At 39.5% G+C, this 19324-nt stretch overlaps 1 protein-coding gene across 4 annotated transcripts in view; it reads left to right on the top strand.

Annotated features, from left to right (window-relative positions):
• kmt2ca (lysine (K)-specific methyltransferase 2Ca) overlaps nucleotides 1–19324 on the top strand; it is a 145344-nt gene that overhangs the window by 112804 nt on the left and 13216 nt on the right. For 3 of the 4 annotated variants that reach the window (XM_084103256.1, XM_084103258.1, XM_084103257.1), the window contains exons 28-45: nucleotides 653–751; nucleotides 1034–1081; nucleotides 3491–3628; nucleotides 3895–3927; nucleotides 4489–4623; nucleotides 4760–4910; nucleotides 5025–5251; nucleotides 5340–5413; nucleotides 5512–5712; nucleotides 7488–9347; nucleotides 9459–9790; nucleotides 9876–11596; nucleotides 11927–12038; nucleotides 12227–12293; nucleotides 12378–12441; nucleotides 12589–12821; nucleotides 17135–18757; nucleotides 19088–19288. In XM_084103256.1, coding sequence (XP_083959382.1) covers nucleotides 653–751; nucleotides 1034–1081; nucleotides 3491–3628; nucleotides 3895–3927; nucleotides 4489–4623; nucleotides 4760–4910; nucleotides 5025–5251; nucleotides 5340–5413; nucleotides 5512–5712; nucleotides 7488–9347; nucleotides 9459–9790; nucleotides 9876–11596; nucleotides 11927–12038; nucleotides 12227–12293; nucleotides 12378–12441; nucleotides 12589–12821; nucleotides 17135–18757; nucleotides 19088–19288 — 7319 coding nt within the window. The remainder of the gene's footprint in view (nucleotides 1–652; nucleotides 752–1033; nucleotides 1082–3490; nucleotides 3629–3894; nucleotides 3928–4488; nucleotides 4624–4759; nucleotides 4911–5024; nucleotides 5252–5339; nucleotides 5414–5511; nucleotides 5713–7487; nucleotides 9348–9458; nucleotides 9791–9875; nucleotides 11597–11926; nucleotides 12039–12226; nucleotides 12294–12377; nucleotides 12442–12588; nucleotides 12822–17134; nucleotides 18758–19087; nucleotides 19289–19324) is intronic. The other variant, XM_084103259.1, reaches the window with a different exon arrangement.

The following is a 19324-nucleotide window of genomic DNA, read 5'->3' on the forward strand; positions in this document are numbered from 1 at the left end:
TAAATGGAGTTTGCTTGTCTTGCATATTGTGATGTACTGTACATCTGAATGAAATGGATTCTCGAATGAGAAATTTTTTTAGGGCAGATCCTGATTTTGTCCATGGGGAATTGATTGAATCGTTGTAATTTGCTAATAACTGTGATCTCATGAGAGTGACAGGTTGCTGGAATGGAGAGGTTGTTGTCCTGCCCTCGCATCGGTGCACACTTCATCAGAGAAGTGTGCACCGAAGTGTGCAGGTGTTGCGAGGAAAAGTTAATGTTTTTAATTAAAGATAATGAGGGCACAAGTTTTTTTATTTTTTTATTATTATTATTATTATGTGCACAGAAAATTCATTTATAATAAGCTGAAGTATTCCGAAAAAGAAAGAAAAAATCAGCTTTTATGGTGACTTTAAAACATTTCGTAGGCAGCTTACTAGGTTTTGGATCAGAGCTTCTCATGACATGGTTTATAGTTTTGTTCATTGTGTTTTTATAATCCAAACCATGTCCAACTGACAGAAGTCACACCCCTATTATAAAGAAGTCCATCCGCCACAGTATATAGGTCTTACCGCCCAGCATTTGGTAACATTTAATCAAGGAACACTTGGTGATTAGTATGGATACTCGTACTCAGAAACACTTGTCTTCTTGATCTCTAGCCAATGTGGAGGATCCCTTAGCTGAGCTGGTTCTACATTCAGATGATGATCTCCTGGGGATGCTGTCCGATGACCTGGTCAAGCCAGGCCCTGAATCAGGTAGACTGAGTCCTGAGATCTGGCCGATGGATAGTCTCTCTTCTCTCTTCACTCTGCAGATGCTCTAACAATCCCAGAAATCACCTGTAATCATGTGCCTTCACAATTACATCTCCTCTTTTCTTTCACATTTTCACACTTGCATTTCACATTTTACCTGGTTTGCTCTGTTTGTCTTTATTTGTTGTCGTCTTAGCATACTCCTTTTTTATTTTACTTTTTTTTTTTCTCTGCATTTCTGTTTTATAATTATTTGGTTTTATCTGGTTTGGGTTCTTGTAGGTCTTGATTTATGCCCTTTCCAGGTGGACCGTTCCCCCTCTCCATTCGGTAAGAGCCCTGTTGGCACAGCCTTTCTGGCTGTAGAAGTAGAGCAGCCCTCCTCTCCTGGCCTCTCGGCCCCTAAACAGGCCCTTAGATTATTTGTTGTGCCAGTTTCTGCATGATCCCTTTCCTGACAAACACACACACACACACACATGCATTTTATTTGAGCTTTCTGCTTCTATGTTTTTACTAACCACAAACAAACAAACCACATGTTTTCTTGCACATGACCCTGTTTTGACACTGAGGTGAGAACTAAACTGTCCTTAGATGGACGTTGGGTTTGGCTGCTACTGTACCTTAGTTGGCAACTGTGATTGTTTGCAATCTGTGACATTTTACTGAAATATGCTTAAAAAAATGCTGTGTTTAGTCCTATTTCTTTTCTCCGGGGTCTAATTTAGTTGATCATTTTATTTCTTCACAATTGCCAGCTTTTTAGTTGGCAAGGACACATTCCCTTCTCTCTGTGGAATGGACTTGCTGTGGTGAAATTAGTGGTTTGCGAGTGATGTAACTTCTTCAGTGTGAAAGCCAGTTCTAAAGGGTTTGAGAAAAAAGTTTTTACTGCTTCTAGTTGTCCTTAACATATAATTTATAAACCTATAATTAGAGGTTGTATTAACTAAAAAAAATTAACATTGACAGCTAATTGTTTGTGTTGAGCAAAGAAATTGAGAGTAGAATAAAAAGAAACTGAACACAGCGCTTGATAGGACTACCCTTATCACTGAAGTTTTTGTGGTCTCTTGTTTAAAATACAAAATGTTACAATATTTTACAGATGGATAAACAGAACATGACAGAAAATTTACAACCCAATTTGTCAAAGTGACACACAATTATTATTCATAGCGTAACCTCTGTGCAATATATATGTAAATATATAAGGCTTTGCTTACCTGCATGGTAATAAATACCAAGGTGCTTTGTTTAGAGGAATGTTTGCGTGTGCAACACAACTTAAGCTCTATAAACTCCATGCTGAATTTCAACTTATCCTTCAACTTCAAATATTATTTTTATATGGCAATGCTTACAATTGCATCAGAATAAACAAGACATTGCATCAGAATAAACGTTAAAACCTGGACTATTTCATAATTATAGTTGTGAGACTTAAACATTTTTCTGAGGCAAGTGGTTACACAAAATGTATTTATCTTCATTTTATACATTTTTAGTTGAACTTAATGTATTTTAGTTATTTCAGTTCAAATATGTTAAGCAGATTTCAATATATTCAAATCTGTGAAATCTTTTCTTTTTTATATATTATTTAGTGTGATTGTTATTGGTCTATTTAAAGGAATTAAATGATTAAAAGAGATTTAACGGAGTAAAGAAAAAGAAATAAGAACACTCTTAGACCGCTGAGGCAGACCAACCTAAAAATGTAATATTTAAAACTTTGTCATCCTAACAACAAACAGAGCAGTGTGTAATGGAGTAAAGCAGAACAGCATTCATAATATCAAATATTGGTGGGAGGGACTTGTCCCCCTCAGTGTCTATGGTGGTTATTGCCCTGATGCAACCCCTATAAATGCAGTAGCTTTAGAATGATAGTCGCAGGAATTCCAGTAGGTGATGTGACGCAACTATCTTCAAACTACTGTTTACATTGAGCAAAATCCACCTATTGTATGGTACCTAATAACCAAGTTCATTTGCCTAGCACAGTTGTCCCATTGCTAACAGCAAGAAAGAATTCAGATAAGTGATTAAACAAAAATACAAGCTGTACATCTCAGCCTTTAAACCCTGTAACGTTGCCCCTATAGACTTAAATTGTAAGTGCATTAATGTAGTGTAAACATAACTGATGCCACATATTCTGTTGATGGAGCCTAAATTGTTTTGAACCAGGAACAAGAACTTTAAGTGAAACCTACTTAATTGTCATTGGTCTAAATACAGTGACACTGCCAAGCTTTCCAAAGCACAACAGCTGACTCTTTGATGTTGATGACAACATTTATTATGATTAATCATTGCAATGCTTGCTTTTTTATTGAGTAGGCTCTATTCTAATGGGAAATATGCAACGATGAAAATGTCCATTTTTAAGGGACACTTTCACACAGTCGGGCAGGCAACACTAATTAGGTTACTGTTTCTTGGAAAACTGAGTTAGTTGAGAGGATGAAAGAGAGAGAGAAAAGCTTTTCCTCATTTTATCATGACATGAAATGTCAGTCCTCAGTCTCTTTTTTTTCTTCTTCTTTTTTTTTTTTACTTTCTTATCTTAGCAAAGACTCAGACACAGTAGAAAATAGGTTGCGTATCATCTCTGATTTAGGCGCTTACAGAATGACAGCTCTGTTTTTTGGCAGATATTGAGTTACTGTTGTGTTAAGTTGTAGAGCTAAGAAACTAAGTTTGAGAATAGCTGTTTAACTTTCTTCCCAGCTGGTTTGGACATTGGCACCCTACCGAATGATCAGTCAGCTTCCCCTCATCCTGGCTCTTCTCGAGGGTCTAGGACACTACAGGAGGAACCTCTGGATGTAATCCTAAGTCCTGAGCTGGACAAGATGGTTTCTGATGGTAAGAGTCATGCATTTTTTCTCAAAACAGTTATTCTCTTTTTTTGTTTCCTAGCAGCCTTTCTCCCTTGTCAATTGTGATTATTGTTTGCAAACTGAAATGTAATAACTGAAAAAGGGATTTTGGCAAATGAAAAATGGTATTTGGTTACATCTTTATGGCTTTAACTCTTTTTATGCTGTGATATATTGAGTCATCTTTATATTTCACTAGAGGTTGGGTTTTGTATTATTGGCCTACTTATAATTATATTTCCTTGTTTACAGGGGCCATTCTGAGCAAGTTCTACAAAATTCCAGGTTTGTTGCTTCCTGAAATATTTTGACAACATTCTGCAAAAGAGCAGATGTTTTAAATGTTATTCACTCATTTTCTGAAAATTTCTCCTGTTTAGAAAGGTGTGTAAAATGTCTTGCACCAGTTTGTATTCATGCAGTGTTAACTAGAGATGTAAAAATGCATTGATGATTCATGATGCGTCATGCTCTGACAACAAAAATTCATCAATTTAAACTTTTAACAGTATTCAATGTATTATTTGCCAAATCTCTTCTTTTCAGGTTGGTAAAATCAACCAAATAAAAAAAGTTGTTAAACACTTTATTTTACAGTGTCCTTGTTATATATGTTACATGTACTTACCATAGTAATAACAGTAAATTATGCATAATTACATGCAATTAACCCTAAACCAACCCTAATCCTACCCTAACACAATAGTAAGTACATGTAGTTAATTATTATTACTCAGTACTTAAATATATATTTACACTGTAACAATGACACCTTAAAATAAAGTGTAACCAAAAAGTATTTTGGTTATGAATATGTATGTTCTACATTCTATTCATTCTGTGTAGAACTGGAGGGTAAGGACGTGGAAGACTTATTCACAGCAGTGCTCAGTCCAAGCGCCAACCAGCCACCTCAACTTACTCATCCACCCAACACTGCCCCCAATGCCTCAGCCACATCAATGTCTCTCCAGAACCCAGGTATCAAGTTGTCCATCTCCTCATATGAACAGTCAAGTAAACCACACAGATGTAATGTTGTACTGTGCTTGAGTATCACATGTAAACTACACAGCTCATTATGTGAGTGCATGTTTCTCCATGGTCTCATTTGCAGGAGATGCTGGTGGAATGTTCCCACGCATGCCTATGATGAATGGCATGATGGGGCCAAACACACACATTATTCCGAACCCCATGATTGCTGAAGCTGGAGTGTCTGGCACATTCTCTTCCATCCACCGCATGCCTTTTCCAGAAAATGTGACGTGAGTGAATTCTGATTTTGAGTAACACAGATTGGTACTGGCATTTCCATTTAAAAATCTGTAGTTTCAGTGGCTTATGAAAAAGACACTTAATTGCTTGATATGTCACTACAGGGAGAAGAAATTCAGCCAGATTGGGGGTGATGTGATTGGTCCCTGGGCTTCTCCTGGTCCCGTGCCTGGATCTGTCCCTCCACCAGAGGTGGAGACTGACACCATGTCCAATGCTCAGAGGAGCACGTTAAAGTGGGAGAAAGAGGAAACGCTCGGTGAAATGGCCACTGTGGCTCCTGTTCTATACACCAATATGAACTTCCCTAACCTTCAAGATGAATTTCCAGGTGAATGGATTTTCCTAATACACGTCAAGTAGACTTGCAAACTTGAAATAGAGTCAAGTTAGAGACCAACCATCTGATTTTTTCACAGATTGGGCGACTAGAGTGAAGCAAATTGCAAAGTTATGGAGGAAAGCTAGTTCTCAGGAAAGGGCACCTTATGTGGTAAGATGCTCTTTTATTAAGCCTCATAAATCCTAATATATATAGTTTTGTATGTACATCAGAAGTTTTGACTTTTTCACTTGGCTCTACCCCACTAGCAAAAGGCGAGAGACAACCGAGCAGCCCTTCGTATAAACAAAGTTCAGATGTCTAATGACACAATGAAAAGACAGCAACAGCAGCAGCAGCAGCCAGTTGATCCCTTTGATCCCAGCATTCCCATGGACACAGAGCTGCTCTTCAAGGATCCACTCAAGCACAAAGAATCTGAGCATGAACAAGAGTGGAAGTTCAGACAGGTGATTGACATCCCATCGGATGTTTCATTGTAAATGCTAGATTGATGCAAAATCTGCATTTGATGCAAAACAGGGTGTCTCAACCTCTGATAAAATGCTTTCACCTTGGGCTGATCAGTACAATATAATCTTTAATCAGAATGTTGTTTTATAGCCATTTTGAATCCTATTTTATAGGATGTGAAATCAATTTGATGTGATCAGCAAATGCTATAGTTTAGCTCATTTCTCAGAATGAAACGCAGTATGTCTGGACATATGACAAAGCTTTGCATCTTAGTCTTTGAGACATTATAAGTGGAAATAACAGTGTTAGTCAGTGCTTCTTTAAAAGTTAAATGTAAATAAGTATGATGTTAATATTTTATTATGCGTGTGCATGTCAGTGGTCATTGTAGCGTTATTTTCTGTTATCTTAAGTCTTCATATAAGTTAATACTTTTTAGTCTTTACATTCAACATTGTTAGGATCCCAGGTTGAGGTACAGTTCTGGCATACATCTGCTAACACTCAGTAACAAATATGGTCTGATAAAGTGTTCACTAGGAAAAAAAAAAGGAAGACAAAAAAATATATCAGTGCTATCAATCGATTAAAAAAAAATTAACACCAGGTCGGATGAGTGCAGAGACGGCTCTGCGTGAGTGGTATTTATGACAGTAACGTTAAATACAAGTACTCCACAGCGCCTCTAGGGGTCGCTGTTTGAGAAAAACGGAAACTGCATAGTGTGCCTTTAATATACAGTAGTCAACATTTGAAGTGGATCTCAACCTTTCATCAAAGTTATACATGAATTTTGAACATTACCCGTTCTTGTCTTAGGACAACTTTGATTAACTTTTTTGATCCACTTCAGATGTTGACTACTGTATTTTATAATGTAATCATTTCACAGTTAAACTCCAAATTAATGTAGAAACAACATAAAGACAGTATGTTTTAAATACTTTAATCGTTCAATGGCCTATTTTTATGAATGAAGGCCAGTATCACTATTACTAATACTGCTACTGATGTCCCCATTTTAAACATTATAGCCATTCAACATTACAGTGTAATTGAAAGCTATAATTCTTTTACATTTCATTAGGCTTCAAAAAATCCTCACATAAATGTCATATTTACCTGTGCCCTTCCTATCTGTCTAACAGGTAGGATATATAGCCTACAGAAATGGAATAAAGTTATCAAACAGTCTGCACTGCATAAATTATAAATTAAATATAGATTAATCTTTATTAAAGCTGTCACTTTAAGACCTGCTGCACATGACATGGATATCACAGGCCTCACACTCTTTATGTTCATTTAAGACGTTATTTAACTTATTTAAGACTGCTCTTATGAGAATACTCGATAAAACAGACATTTTGGCATAATTATGTGTGTTATTGTTCGTTCAAATACGAAGGAGAACTCAATTCTGGCGCACGTCTTTCTGTGCGTCGTGCGTGTCAGGACATTCACAGACAGCGTGTTTATCTTTTTTGTCTTGTCGCACTTGAATGATTTAAAAGCATTTGCATGGATAAAAGCGTGATCATATAATGTAACGCTAGCCAAATGATGACAAAAAAAACAGATGCTGCGTTAATTGCGTTAAATAATTTTAACTCGTTAAACTGGAAAAAAATAATTACATGCATTAACGTTGGCAGCACAAAAAATATATAAAATCAATAATGCAGTCTTTTAAGTGCATTGACTTAACTAACTGGTACCTTTTTTCTCTTTTCTTTTTTTTTTACTTTTTTGTTTGTTTTCATGACAGCAAATGAGACAAAAGAGCAAACAACAGGCAAAAATTGAAGCCACACAAAAGTTAGAACAGGTTAAAAATGAGCAGCAGCAACTTCAGAAACAGCAGCAACAACAGCAATTCAGTGGAGACACCTCAGAATCTGGTAGTCAGAGTCCAGTGACAACTCAAACCAGCAGTGGTAACACTTCTCCTTTGCAAGAATTGGCCTCCAAAGATGGCTTCCAGATGCTTGAAACTGTAACATCGGGTACATCAACAGATGATGTATTTCTGCGTCCCCAACCTCCACCCCCTTCATCCACTGCAAAGACCCCTACCCAGGACACTCAGTACATGCAGGGACCCTCATCTCAGCCTCAGTCTCCTCAAATGTTTTCACCAGAATCATCTGGATCCCGTCCTTCTTCTCCATGGGATCCATATGGTAAAATGGTGGGAACCCCCAGGCCACCACCATCTGGGTCAAGCACGCCTCGAAGAGGTTCTTTGTCTGACGTTCAAGAAAGGAATAGGCCCTCACCAGCTCATGAATCCTTTGGGTCTCCAACATCCACCAGCACAGACCCTTATGCAAAGCCTCCAGACACACCTCGACCATCAGACCCGTTTGTGAAACCTATGTGTCCACCCAGACCAGGACCATTATCTGAGCAGCAAGGACGAAACTTCATTAGTAGTGTCATACCTGGAGACAATTTTTCTAGGCCAGGGCAAAGATCGGAAGTGTACCAGCGCATGGCCCATAGCCGCATGGTTCTCTCTGACCCCTACTCTAGGCCACTGTTAACACCTATTCCAGGGAGTAATGAGTCTGGATCTGTGCCAGTGTTCAAAACACCCATGCCTCCTTCCCAGTTTCAGCAAGACACATTCAGCGCAGGGCAGCAAGGCATGAGAAGGGGCTCGTCTGACGCTTTCTCTCAAATTCAACACTCTGACCCTTATTCACATCAGCCTCTAACACCCCATCCATCAATGGGAGATGGTTTCAGTAATGAGGGCAGAATGATGCATCCAGGACAAGGAGGTCCTTTTGCCCAACCATTGCCCATGAGCAGACACCCTCAACGAGATCCATATTCACAGGCACCATCTACACCTAGACCAGACTACCCTCAACAAATGCCTGATCCATACGCTCAGCCTCCTGGTACTCCAAGACCTCATGATCCATATGCCCAGATGCCTGGTACCCCAAGACCACACTCTGATCCATATCCATCCACAACTAGAACTGTAACAATTGATCCGTTTTCTCAGTCACAACCTAATAGTCGCAGACAATCTCCGTCTCATGCTATTGATCCATATGCTCAGATGCCAGGTACTCCAAGACCTTTTCCGGGAGAGAGATACCCTAAATCACCAGGTAGTCAGAGATCCTCAGATCCCTTCTTACAGCCTCCTGGAACTCCTAGGCCAGTCAAAAATGAAACTTATGATCAATCACCAGGAACACCAAGGCCAGTTCTTCCTGACCCATATTCTCAACCCCCTGGTACCCCACATCCAGGAGCTGGCCCAGAAGCCTTCTCCAGACCAAATCCTAGATTAAACTTTGTGGCCCATCAAACAGATCCACTTGGCCATCAAGCACAAAGTAGGATGCAGGACCCATTTGCTCGTCCCTGTGCCCTTGATTCTCAAACCCCCAAACATCCTGTGATTTCAGATGAAAGTCTCTCCCTACAACAGACAAATCCTAACCAGACACCTATTCATGATCCTTTTGAACAAGCTTCACTCACCCCATGTTCACAAACAGGGGAAAGATTGTCACATGATGTTTCAGTACACAAAGGCAACCCATCAGATTCACAGAACACAATGCAACCACCACTTGGAGAGACTGAAGAGAAAATGAAACAGGTCTGAAAACATATTAAGTATGGTTTCCATTAGATAATATTTCCTTATCCCTTTTTCTGTTTTTTTTTAATGATGTAATATTGATTGTTTACTCTTATTGCTCTTTTTTAGCGCCAAAGACTACGGCAGTTAATTCTCAAACAGCAGCAGCAGAAAAGTGCAATCAGACTAGAAAAAGGACTCCTGGAGGTAACTGCTACTGCTGCACCTGGGACTCCAAGGCATTGGTCACAGGACGATTCTGGACCTCAGAAGGATATTTTTGGTAGACCCCCACCTCCATATCCAGGTACTATGAGATCATCACCAATTAATGCAGGACAAAGATTTCCTGGAACTTTCCTTGCCGATCAACATGGGTCCATGTCTGATGAACCCCAGTGCTCCCGGCCGCCATTACCCAGAGACCTGAACAACATGGGCATGAGACTGCAAGGACAAAGGTAAGTGCTTTTCCTCTATCAATTGTGCTGTCAAACTAGTAATTAATTTAATGTTCAAGTTATCTTGAAACCTAATTCCTTCCAGATTTGGATTTCCTCCTGGAGCTCCAAACCAAGAACAGTTCATCAGGCCCCCTCACCAGATACAAGGTGGACCAATGGTTGACAATATCCCACCACATATGAAACGACCTCTTTCTGTTGACATTGCTAGGCAAATAGGCAGTAATCATCAGATGGGCCTTCCCCAGCATTTTACACCACGTGGCCTCTCAATGCAACAACATAATATAATGGGTCAACCATTTATTGAACTTTGTCACAGGGCTCCAGAGAACAGAGTCAGACTACCATTTGGGCCACCTAATGCTTTGGATCATCCTAATCATCCCCAGAGACCCCCTCATGGCTTCATGGGAGTCCAAAATATGGCCTTTACAGGAAATCAAGGTCCCAGAATAATGGATCCGATGTTGGGCCTTTCACGTCAAGGATCAGTCAGTCACATGCAGACTTCAGCTAATATGGATAATCTGCATCACCATACAAATACACAACAGAATACACTGGCAGTACCACTTCGCCATTTGGTCAGTAGGGATTCAGTTACTCCCAGCGAATCTGCACTACTCCCTGTCACAACATCTGTACCAACAGAGGAAATCCCATTGCCATGTAGTGATGGTGTTGAGAAGCTAGAAACGGATGACTCTGCTGTGAAGGACCTTGATGATGTGGAGGTCAAAGACTTGGTTGATGAGGACCTGGACAACCTGAACCTTGATGCAGATGATGGCAAAGATTTAGACCTGGAAACAAATGACCTTCATCTTGATGATCTTCTGGAATCTGGAAAGTTTGATCTTATTGCTTATGCAGATCCTGAGAACCTTGGGGACAAAAAAGACATGTTTAATGAAGAACTTGATCTGAGTGATCACATAGAAGATGACCATGGGGATACCTCTGATCTTCAGAAGGCCTTGTCTGAAAAAAGAAATTCCAGATGTGAAGGTATATCCTCAGCTCAACCTAAATCAGAGGCCATACAAGGTCCTAGTAATGTCAAACTAGAAAAAAGTCTGTCAAAAGAGTTTCTGGATTCTCAGTCTGAAAGAACTATCAAAACTGAGAGCCAAGGTTTTGGAACCTCAGTGGATGACCATCAGCCCATGAGTAGTAAAAGTGGTCAAGATGATGTCTCTGTTCTTTTTGAGGAGTCTTGTGCAGATCCTGGATCTGCTCCAGTGTTGTCAGGCCTGTTGATAAAGGAAAAGCTAGGTGAAACTAGGAGTGAATCCATAATTTCTCCCATCTCTGGTGACCCTGATGCCCAGACAAATCTTGACTCAAACATGAGTATGGTGATGCTGCGAGGACAACCCGAAGATCACGGGATAAACCCTGGAGTAACAATGGGGCACAGAGTAGATCCACCTCTAACCCAAGGGCCAATATTAGGTAACCCAAATTTGATGCAGTCTGGGAACCCGCAGGTACCAATTCAAGGGTTTGGAGCTTCACAAGGACAGCAAGTGGATCTGAACCTGCCTATAGTTAGTGGTCAGCAGCCTGTTCCCCATTCCTTAAACCTACAAACTCAACAGGGCATGTTCAATCCAGGGGCCACAGGACAACAGGGGTCTCAAGTGCAACAAAGTCAACAGAACAGACCTCTTCTGTTAGATGAGCAGCCCCTTCTTCTTCAAGATCTGCTGGATCAAGAGAGGCAGGAGCAACAACAGCAAAGGCAGATGCAGGCCATGATTCGGCAACGGTCAAATGACCCTTTTTTCCCTAACATCGGTAAGCCTATGCTCCACTTAGACTAATTGATAGACTAATTGAGGCTGTTGTACTGTACCTGTACATTGTTAATAATGTGGTTTAATCTTGACTTGATTCTATACTGTCAGCAGCTCTTATCTTGCAGTCCTATATGTGTAGTTATTGTACAGTTGTTGAATATAAGCTTATCTTGAATGTTAAATATTTAGAATGTAGGCTTATGTTTTTTTTGTTTTTTTTGTTTGTTTGTTTTTTACTCCAGTAACTTGAATACTTGAAATGTGAATATAATTGTGATATACAAATCGCGATCCTGTAATTTATGTGGTGATTTATATTACTTTGTAGACTTTGATGCAATTACTGATCCAATCATGAAGGCAAAGATGGTAGCTCTAAAGGGGATCAACAAAGTGATGGTACAGAACAGTATGGGTATGGCACCCATAGTTATGAACAGGTAAACACTTTACTATGTAAATTGCCTCCTCTAAACAATTACTGCACTATTACAAAAAGCTTTTTATTAACTTGATTGGCCTAATTATTTACTTTTAACTAAAAATTACCACATGTAGTTTTCAGTGGTTTATTTTTAATGGTCAGTGATACATTTCCTTGTGTTGAATACTCCTTGAATTTCCTTAGTGGCAGAGTGCAACAGATTCCAGGATCACATGCCCCAGATACAGCTGGTTTTTCACAACATTTTTTGGTATGTCCACGGGTTTTAGTCTTATTTCCTCTTCTCACCAGCATTAAACCTGTTCTAATGGCATGTACAATGATTTCCTTTTAGGATGGAAAGTTGCCACCACAGATTGCTAGACCCAATCCCCCTAACTTTGGACCAGGGTTTGTTAGTAAGTTGGGGTTTTTTTTCTCTCTCTCTTGTCAGTAGTTAACAATGAGTTGACTAGTAAGTGTTATTTTATCATTGTAATCACTGTAAAAGTAAATCAATTGAGGCTGGACATCCCATAAATCTTATATGTATTTTTATTTTTCAGATGATTCTCAGAGAAAACAATATGAGGAATGGCTTCAGGAAACTCAACAGCTTCTTCAAATGCAGCAGAAGTTTTTAGAGGACCAGATTGGGGCCCATAGGAAATCTAAAAAGGCTCTCTCTGCAAAACAGCGCACTGCAAAAAAAGCTGGACGGGAGTTCCCAGAGGAGGATGCAGAACAGCTGAAACATGTGACTGAACAGCAAAGTGTGGTTCAAAAGCAGCTAGAACAGGTAATATAGTTATTTAAAGGAGGATAACTATAAAATCATCCACCCAAATAGTTTAAGCCATCTTAAGTCATGTTTTAATATGTGGTAAATCTTAATTGTTTTTTTTTTTTTTTTTTTTTTTTGTGTCCTTTTGCCAATTGCTTACTTTGTCATTTTGCCAAATGCTATTCTTTCTCCATTTGTCAATTGAGTTAAAAAATGACATCGGGCAGTTCACACATTGGGCCTACCAATCAACTTTCGACTCAATTTTAAGAGCCACCCCCTCACCCACATACCACTTAAAGTGAATCCAAGACAAACTGTTATTGTACAGACCATGCCTATATTAAATCAGGAAGTTTCCTTATTGTAGATTTTCATTACGCATTTAAGCAGAAAAGATGAGGCAGAGGTTCTCAGACGTAGAGGTTCCAAAATATGTTTTAGCCACACGTTAGCTAAGGTGAGTGAAAAAGTGTCCTATGACTCTTTCCTCCTTTAAATGCGGGGCAACTACTAATGAGTCTCACCTTGACATTAAAGAACAATCAAATATTGTTGAACAAATAACAATTATGTAAATTAGAGGGATATTGTGAGATATTGGATAACTTGTAGAGCATTTTACTGTATTATTATCACAAGGAATGCAAGTCTAGTAAAACAGATTTTAACAACAAAAAGATAACTAACACAACTACTAAATTAATAACATGAACAATAACATAATAAAGTGCATAAGATGCATAAAATGTAAGTGATTACATTGAATGTTACTGTCGCAGAGTTACATTATCTTATGTAAATATAAACTGTTGTTTCTCTGAAACTAATAAGGTTAATAACCTTATTATGCATCAAACAAACAAATGAAACATTATTTGATATTAACTGGCATCAGCTATATAACATGTAATGTCATTTAGAAAAACATATACTGATAATATACAACAGTTTCAGGGTCTCTGGAAAGAGATTTGGTTAAGTGATATTTACATTACATGCAGTGCGGTGGTGGTGACTTCTTCCACCGGTTGTGCTGGGTAACAATGTAGTGGGGAAAGAAGCGGGAATCCATTTGAACAACCTTGAATAATGGTATGTGAATCTCCTGGAACAGTAAAAGGGTTCTAAAATCTGGAACACACAGATGTGGCCTTGAAGTATTGTTCAGAAGTTCCCTAACCGTCTGGAACAAAAGTACTTTGCGGCGAAGGTTTGTAAATCCGCTTTTGTCTCTCTGGCATGGAGACTCGAGACATGCTGTATTTGTTATTGTCTCGCTGGATGAAGATTCTGGATGTTGTGTGTCTCTTTTCCCACAGCCTCAGAATATGGTCGTGTCTCTTGCTGTCTCACAAGCTGTAAAATTATAGCATGGAATCTGTTGCTGTCTCTTCCTTCACAGGCCAGAGACACAGATCTTGTTTGTATCTGTTAAGGTCTCTCTTGGCAGACTGGAGACTCAGAACATTGTATCTGCTATTGCCTCCCACCACTCAGGCAGGAGATTCAGAACTTTGTATCTGTCAATGTCTCACTTGATGGCCTGAGAATCAGAACAAGGAGTGTCTGTTTAAAAGGAACATTTATCCCTTTCTGATGATGAGGAGATTGCAATTTGGCCCTTCTCCATTCCAGTCCTATGATTGGGTGCTGCATCAGAGATGGCACACACAGTGTGACCCACCCTTCGTTCCCCTTGTGGAACTCATTTGCCTAATCTAAAGCACATAGTAAAACAGTATCTTTAAAGTTTTACCAGTGCATTACTCACTTTCCAGACCACCACCAGAATACCTTTGGCAATGTTCAGAACACAAGTTTGAAATGTCTTTCATGCATTCATTTGTATGTTAACGGCCAAATTTGTGTAAGATGTTGCACTACAAATAGTCGTCACTGAAATCCTATTTCTCTGAATAATTATGAAATGGATTTGTTGTAGTTTACGTCAGTTTATGGTTTCCAAACATAGTTATGAATGGATTTGGATGGATTCTTGTTTCAGCCATCACTGCTGCATCCAAAAGGAATTATGGCAGTCCGGCCTAAACCTTAGGAATTAGTTTCAAGATGACATTAAAATATGATGTGCCTCTCTGCAAAAACCAAACAAAAACACACCTAGAGAGTCCATGCATACACTGCGAGAGAGCCTAGTAGGTTAGACTACTGCGTGTGCACATTCAGAGTGCACGCTTTCACTGCCTGATATAGTCTATTAATATGCAGTTAGAATGCCTCCAAATTTAAGATATTTGGGCAAAAGATGCCCCTGTATGAGTTTTTGTCTTTTATGTTTATATCATATGATATAGTTAAGCAATATCACGTGAAGTGTGCCGTTTTTTCCCCCAAATATCAGCACAGTTACAAATGTGATATTGATTTTATACAACAGTTCAATAAAGAAGTTAATATTAAGGGACTTCTATTTTAGACACTGTATTGCCTGTTTTTTTCTATTTCACCTACAAAAATGGTTCCAAACAAAGTCACAGAACTGTTTTACATCTCTGAGTAACACAGCTGTTTTGTTGCTGAATAAATTGGTCCTTTCGTATGAATAAGTTGAATGAATGATTTAATGACTCAATAGGTGTGTTTGACATCGGCTGCGGCTGGATGTAACCGATCGGCAAGAGTTGCCTCGTGCAGGCGGGGAGGAGCTGAAAACAGAGATGTGAAGTCAGACACTTTCTGGTTCCCGTAGTGACGCTCACGCTGTGTTTGCATACTTTACCACAGCTGAAGTGAAATAAATGCAATATTTGCCAAATACACAGATGTTTCATAGACATTTTCATTTAACACTTTATTTACTTCTTAATACAGCATCTGTTTGAACAAAAATAAAGTTAAACATAAGCCTATACTAGTGTTGGCACAATACCAAAATTATGACTTCAATACGATACCAGACCAAAATACCTCAATACCAATTCTGAATCGATACCACAGGAAAAAAAAACTAAAACAGTAAATGTAATTTAAAAATATGACAGAACACTTACAATTCATTGTTTTATAAATTAATTTAAAAAAAACATAAAACTCACTTGACCAGCATGTTTCTGCCCTGCTTTTTGACCATTCCCTCCCCTTTATTAAATAAAATAATAATAATTGCATGCCAGTGTGGATGTTACAGAGATGTTTGCGACATTGACATTAGTATCAATCATGTTAACTTTCGCTGACCTTTTGCAATTCTGAACAGGTTGGGATGACCTGATGTAGTCATTTAATATTTTTTTAACTACAATTTTATAATTACACTATATATATATATATATATATATATATATATATATATATATATATAAATTTAATTTTATATTTTTAAAAAATAAGCAAAAAAGCAAATTACAAACAATATGACAAATACCATAGTAGACAAATAAAATAAACAGTGCTTCATTTATTTTTTGAATGCTACTGTTAAATAGACCTACTGTAGCTGAAAAAAGAAAATGGTTTTCATTCTATAAATTAACTATAGACTAATTCTTAATAAATAGATTATGTAAGGGATAATGTACATCTAGCCGGTTGTTCTCTCAGAATAACCCCCAAGAGAACAACCGGCTGGATGTACATTATCCCGCTTACACGGCTACGGATTGGCAATCTATTAATAAATTAGTTTGAAAACAAAAGAACATGGATAAAAGTTTTGAACTTAAAAAATTAATAATATTTTAGTAAAGGATTCCTTTACTATAGCTTCTAATTTTAATATAAATTTTTGTTTGTGGCTTTGTACTAGGTCTGTCAGTAAAGAGGACTGCGAGGTGCCAAATAGGCGAACAACTTTTGGTCAAAAAGTATTGTCTGTAATAGGGAGCAATTATTGGAAAAAATTACCGCAGTCAATAAGACAGTGTTCTACATATTACACTTTTAAAAGTCATCTTAATAAGTGAATCTCTAAAACATAAAATAAAGGATAAACAGTTGAACTAAAGCAGTTATAAAAAATGAGAATTTTAATTTTAAAAAAGCCTGTATAAATAACATCAATATTCTGAAAACAATCTCAGATTCAATCCCCTAGGGGTCATGAACCCATGTTAAAGAACCTTGTTCTAGAGACCTATGAGACCTGTGTCTTAGATGGTTTGCCCTCTAATTATTTTTTAACTGTTGTAACCTTTCCGCACGTCAATGCATCTTGGGCCTCAGCGGAGCTCAGTTCCTGATTTATTCTCTGACATTATCACTAACCTACTGTTATACTGTAAACTTTTTATTTAATTTAATTTTATTTATATAAACAGGATTATATCTTGTGTTCACACATATCCGTCCCTCTATTATTTCTTTAGATACGGAAGCAACAGAAAGAACATGCTGAGCTCATCGAGGAATACCGTGTTAAGCAGCAACAACAGCAACAGCGCCTCCAACCTGCTGTGATGGGTCCAATAAAGGCCATGCCAGGAATGCAAGGACAGCCCCCTCCAGTGATGCCTGGTGGACCCCCTATGGGCCAGCCTATGATGGGTCCTATGCTGCCCATGCAACAACCCCACTTTGGTAAGCCTACTCGCATGCCCAACGTGCCAAGTTGGCATCCCGGTGCTACTGGACCAATGACTGGACCCAGGATGCCACCTCACCTACCCCCTCAGATGCCACTACCTAACCCTGCCCAGCCTCTCCAGGCACAGCCACCTTCCCCTATGGTTCCAGGAGGTAAACCTGGGCAGCCTGGCACTGTAGCTGGAGGTAATGGTGGAGGAGCCAGTGGTAGTGCCCCTCACGTGAAGTTTGATGATAATAATCCATTTAGCGAAGGCTTCCAGGAGCGGGAGCGTCGAGAGCGCCTTCGAGAGCAGCAGGAGAAACAGCGGGTGCAACTCATGCAGGAAGTGGAGAGACAAAGGGCATTGCAGAGGCTAGAGCTGGAGCAGCAGGGCTTGGGGCTTGGCCCCAACAACAGCGGGGATGGTCTTACCCAGATGCCCTTCTATAATTCTGACCTGTCACAGGAATTCATGCAGACACCCAGGACTCAACAACAACCACAGCAAATTGGCGCAATGTTCCCTCAGCAAGGAAATATGCCATTAGATTTTGTGAGTCCAGGTCCAGCCTTTTTGCAAGGTGGCGAGCGCAGGCCTATGCCCGGGAATGGTTCCTTTGGCCCAGATAGAAGTTCTAATTTTCAGCCTAAGAACCCCATGATGCATGGTTTCACCCCAGGTCAGCCACGTCCACCTGGGTTTGGAGGGCTTGGAATGCCACCCCACGGTGGAGGTGAAACTTCCTCATTTGGTATGGATTCCACAACTCCTTTACCTCCTAATTTCCCTGGGGCAGGACAGTCCCTTATCCAGCTCTACTCCAACATTATCCCTGAGGAGAAGGGCAAAAAGAAAAGGAGCCGAAAGAAGAAACGGGATGATGATGCAGATTCGGTCAAAACTCCTTCCACACCTCACTCTGATATCACTGCCCCACTTACACCATGTGTATCAGACACCTCATCCACACCAACACGCAGTGTTGCCATCATGGGAGACCAAGACGCTTTAGACCAAGACCCACTTTCTGGAGGTACTCCACTTGGGCGACAGTCCAGCGTGGGCTCGGAGGCAGAGCGAGGCCTTCTCTGTGATATCAAGCTGGAAAAGTTAGAAGCCAGTGTGTGCCAGAAGGCTGAAGGAGAAGCAATGATTGGCCATAGTGCAGGAGGAACTGGTATAGTAAAGACAGAAGAGGGCAATGAGATCATCTCCCCCAGCCCAGCATCCAAGAGTCCAGTTCAGAGCACTAAAGGGGACACTGGGAATGAGTTGCTCAAACACCTTCTGAAGAACAAGAGCACCCCTCCTCCTTCCTCAGCTCCTCTCATACATCAGATGTCCAATGACAGTATTCAATCAGAGGAAGAGGGCCTGACTGATAGCAAAGGATCTTTAAGACTGGACAGCACAGATTCTTTGGTAAGAGCTCTATGGCTACCTCCCTACACAACCAGAGTGAAGAATCATAATTTTTGAACATGTAAAAAATTGTAGATAGATGAAATGGCATGAAATGATGGGATGTTTAAATATGTTAAAGATCTAAAGAATAATCTGTCCAGCTTTGAATTTAACATTCAGCTCTTCATTTTTAAGAATGCAATTTTTTTTAATATAATGTCAGATGTCAAAAAAGTAGCATTTGCAAAATACAGAATTATCAAATTGTTGAAGGTAGATGTTTGTTTATTAGCTAGTCCTGTTCTCTCTTTTATATTTGGAGCTGAAAGAGTTGTTTATTGTCTATAGAGTGGCATGAACAGCCAGACAGGGAATCCAGATCTAGAGCCTTCAGTGCCAGAGCAAAGCAAGAGAAAACAACGCAACAAGCGGACACCAAAGAATGGGGCTGAGAAACCGCCGTCACGCTGGAAAAAGAGGAAGAAGGACGATGAAGAGAGACAAGCAGTGTACACCAACACAGACACGCTGATGACTCAGCTCAAGCAGGTAAACACCCACTACTATATACCCCAAAATATACAG

Source organism: Abramis brama, assembly GCF_963993115.1.
Source record: "Abramis brama genome assembly, chromosome: 24".
NCBI lineage: Eukaryota > Metazoa > Chordata > Actinopteri > Cypriniformes > Leuciscidae > Abramis > Abramis brama.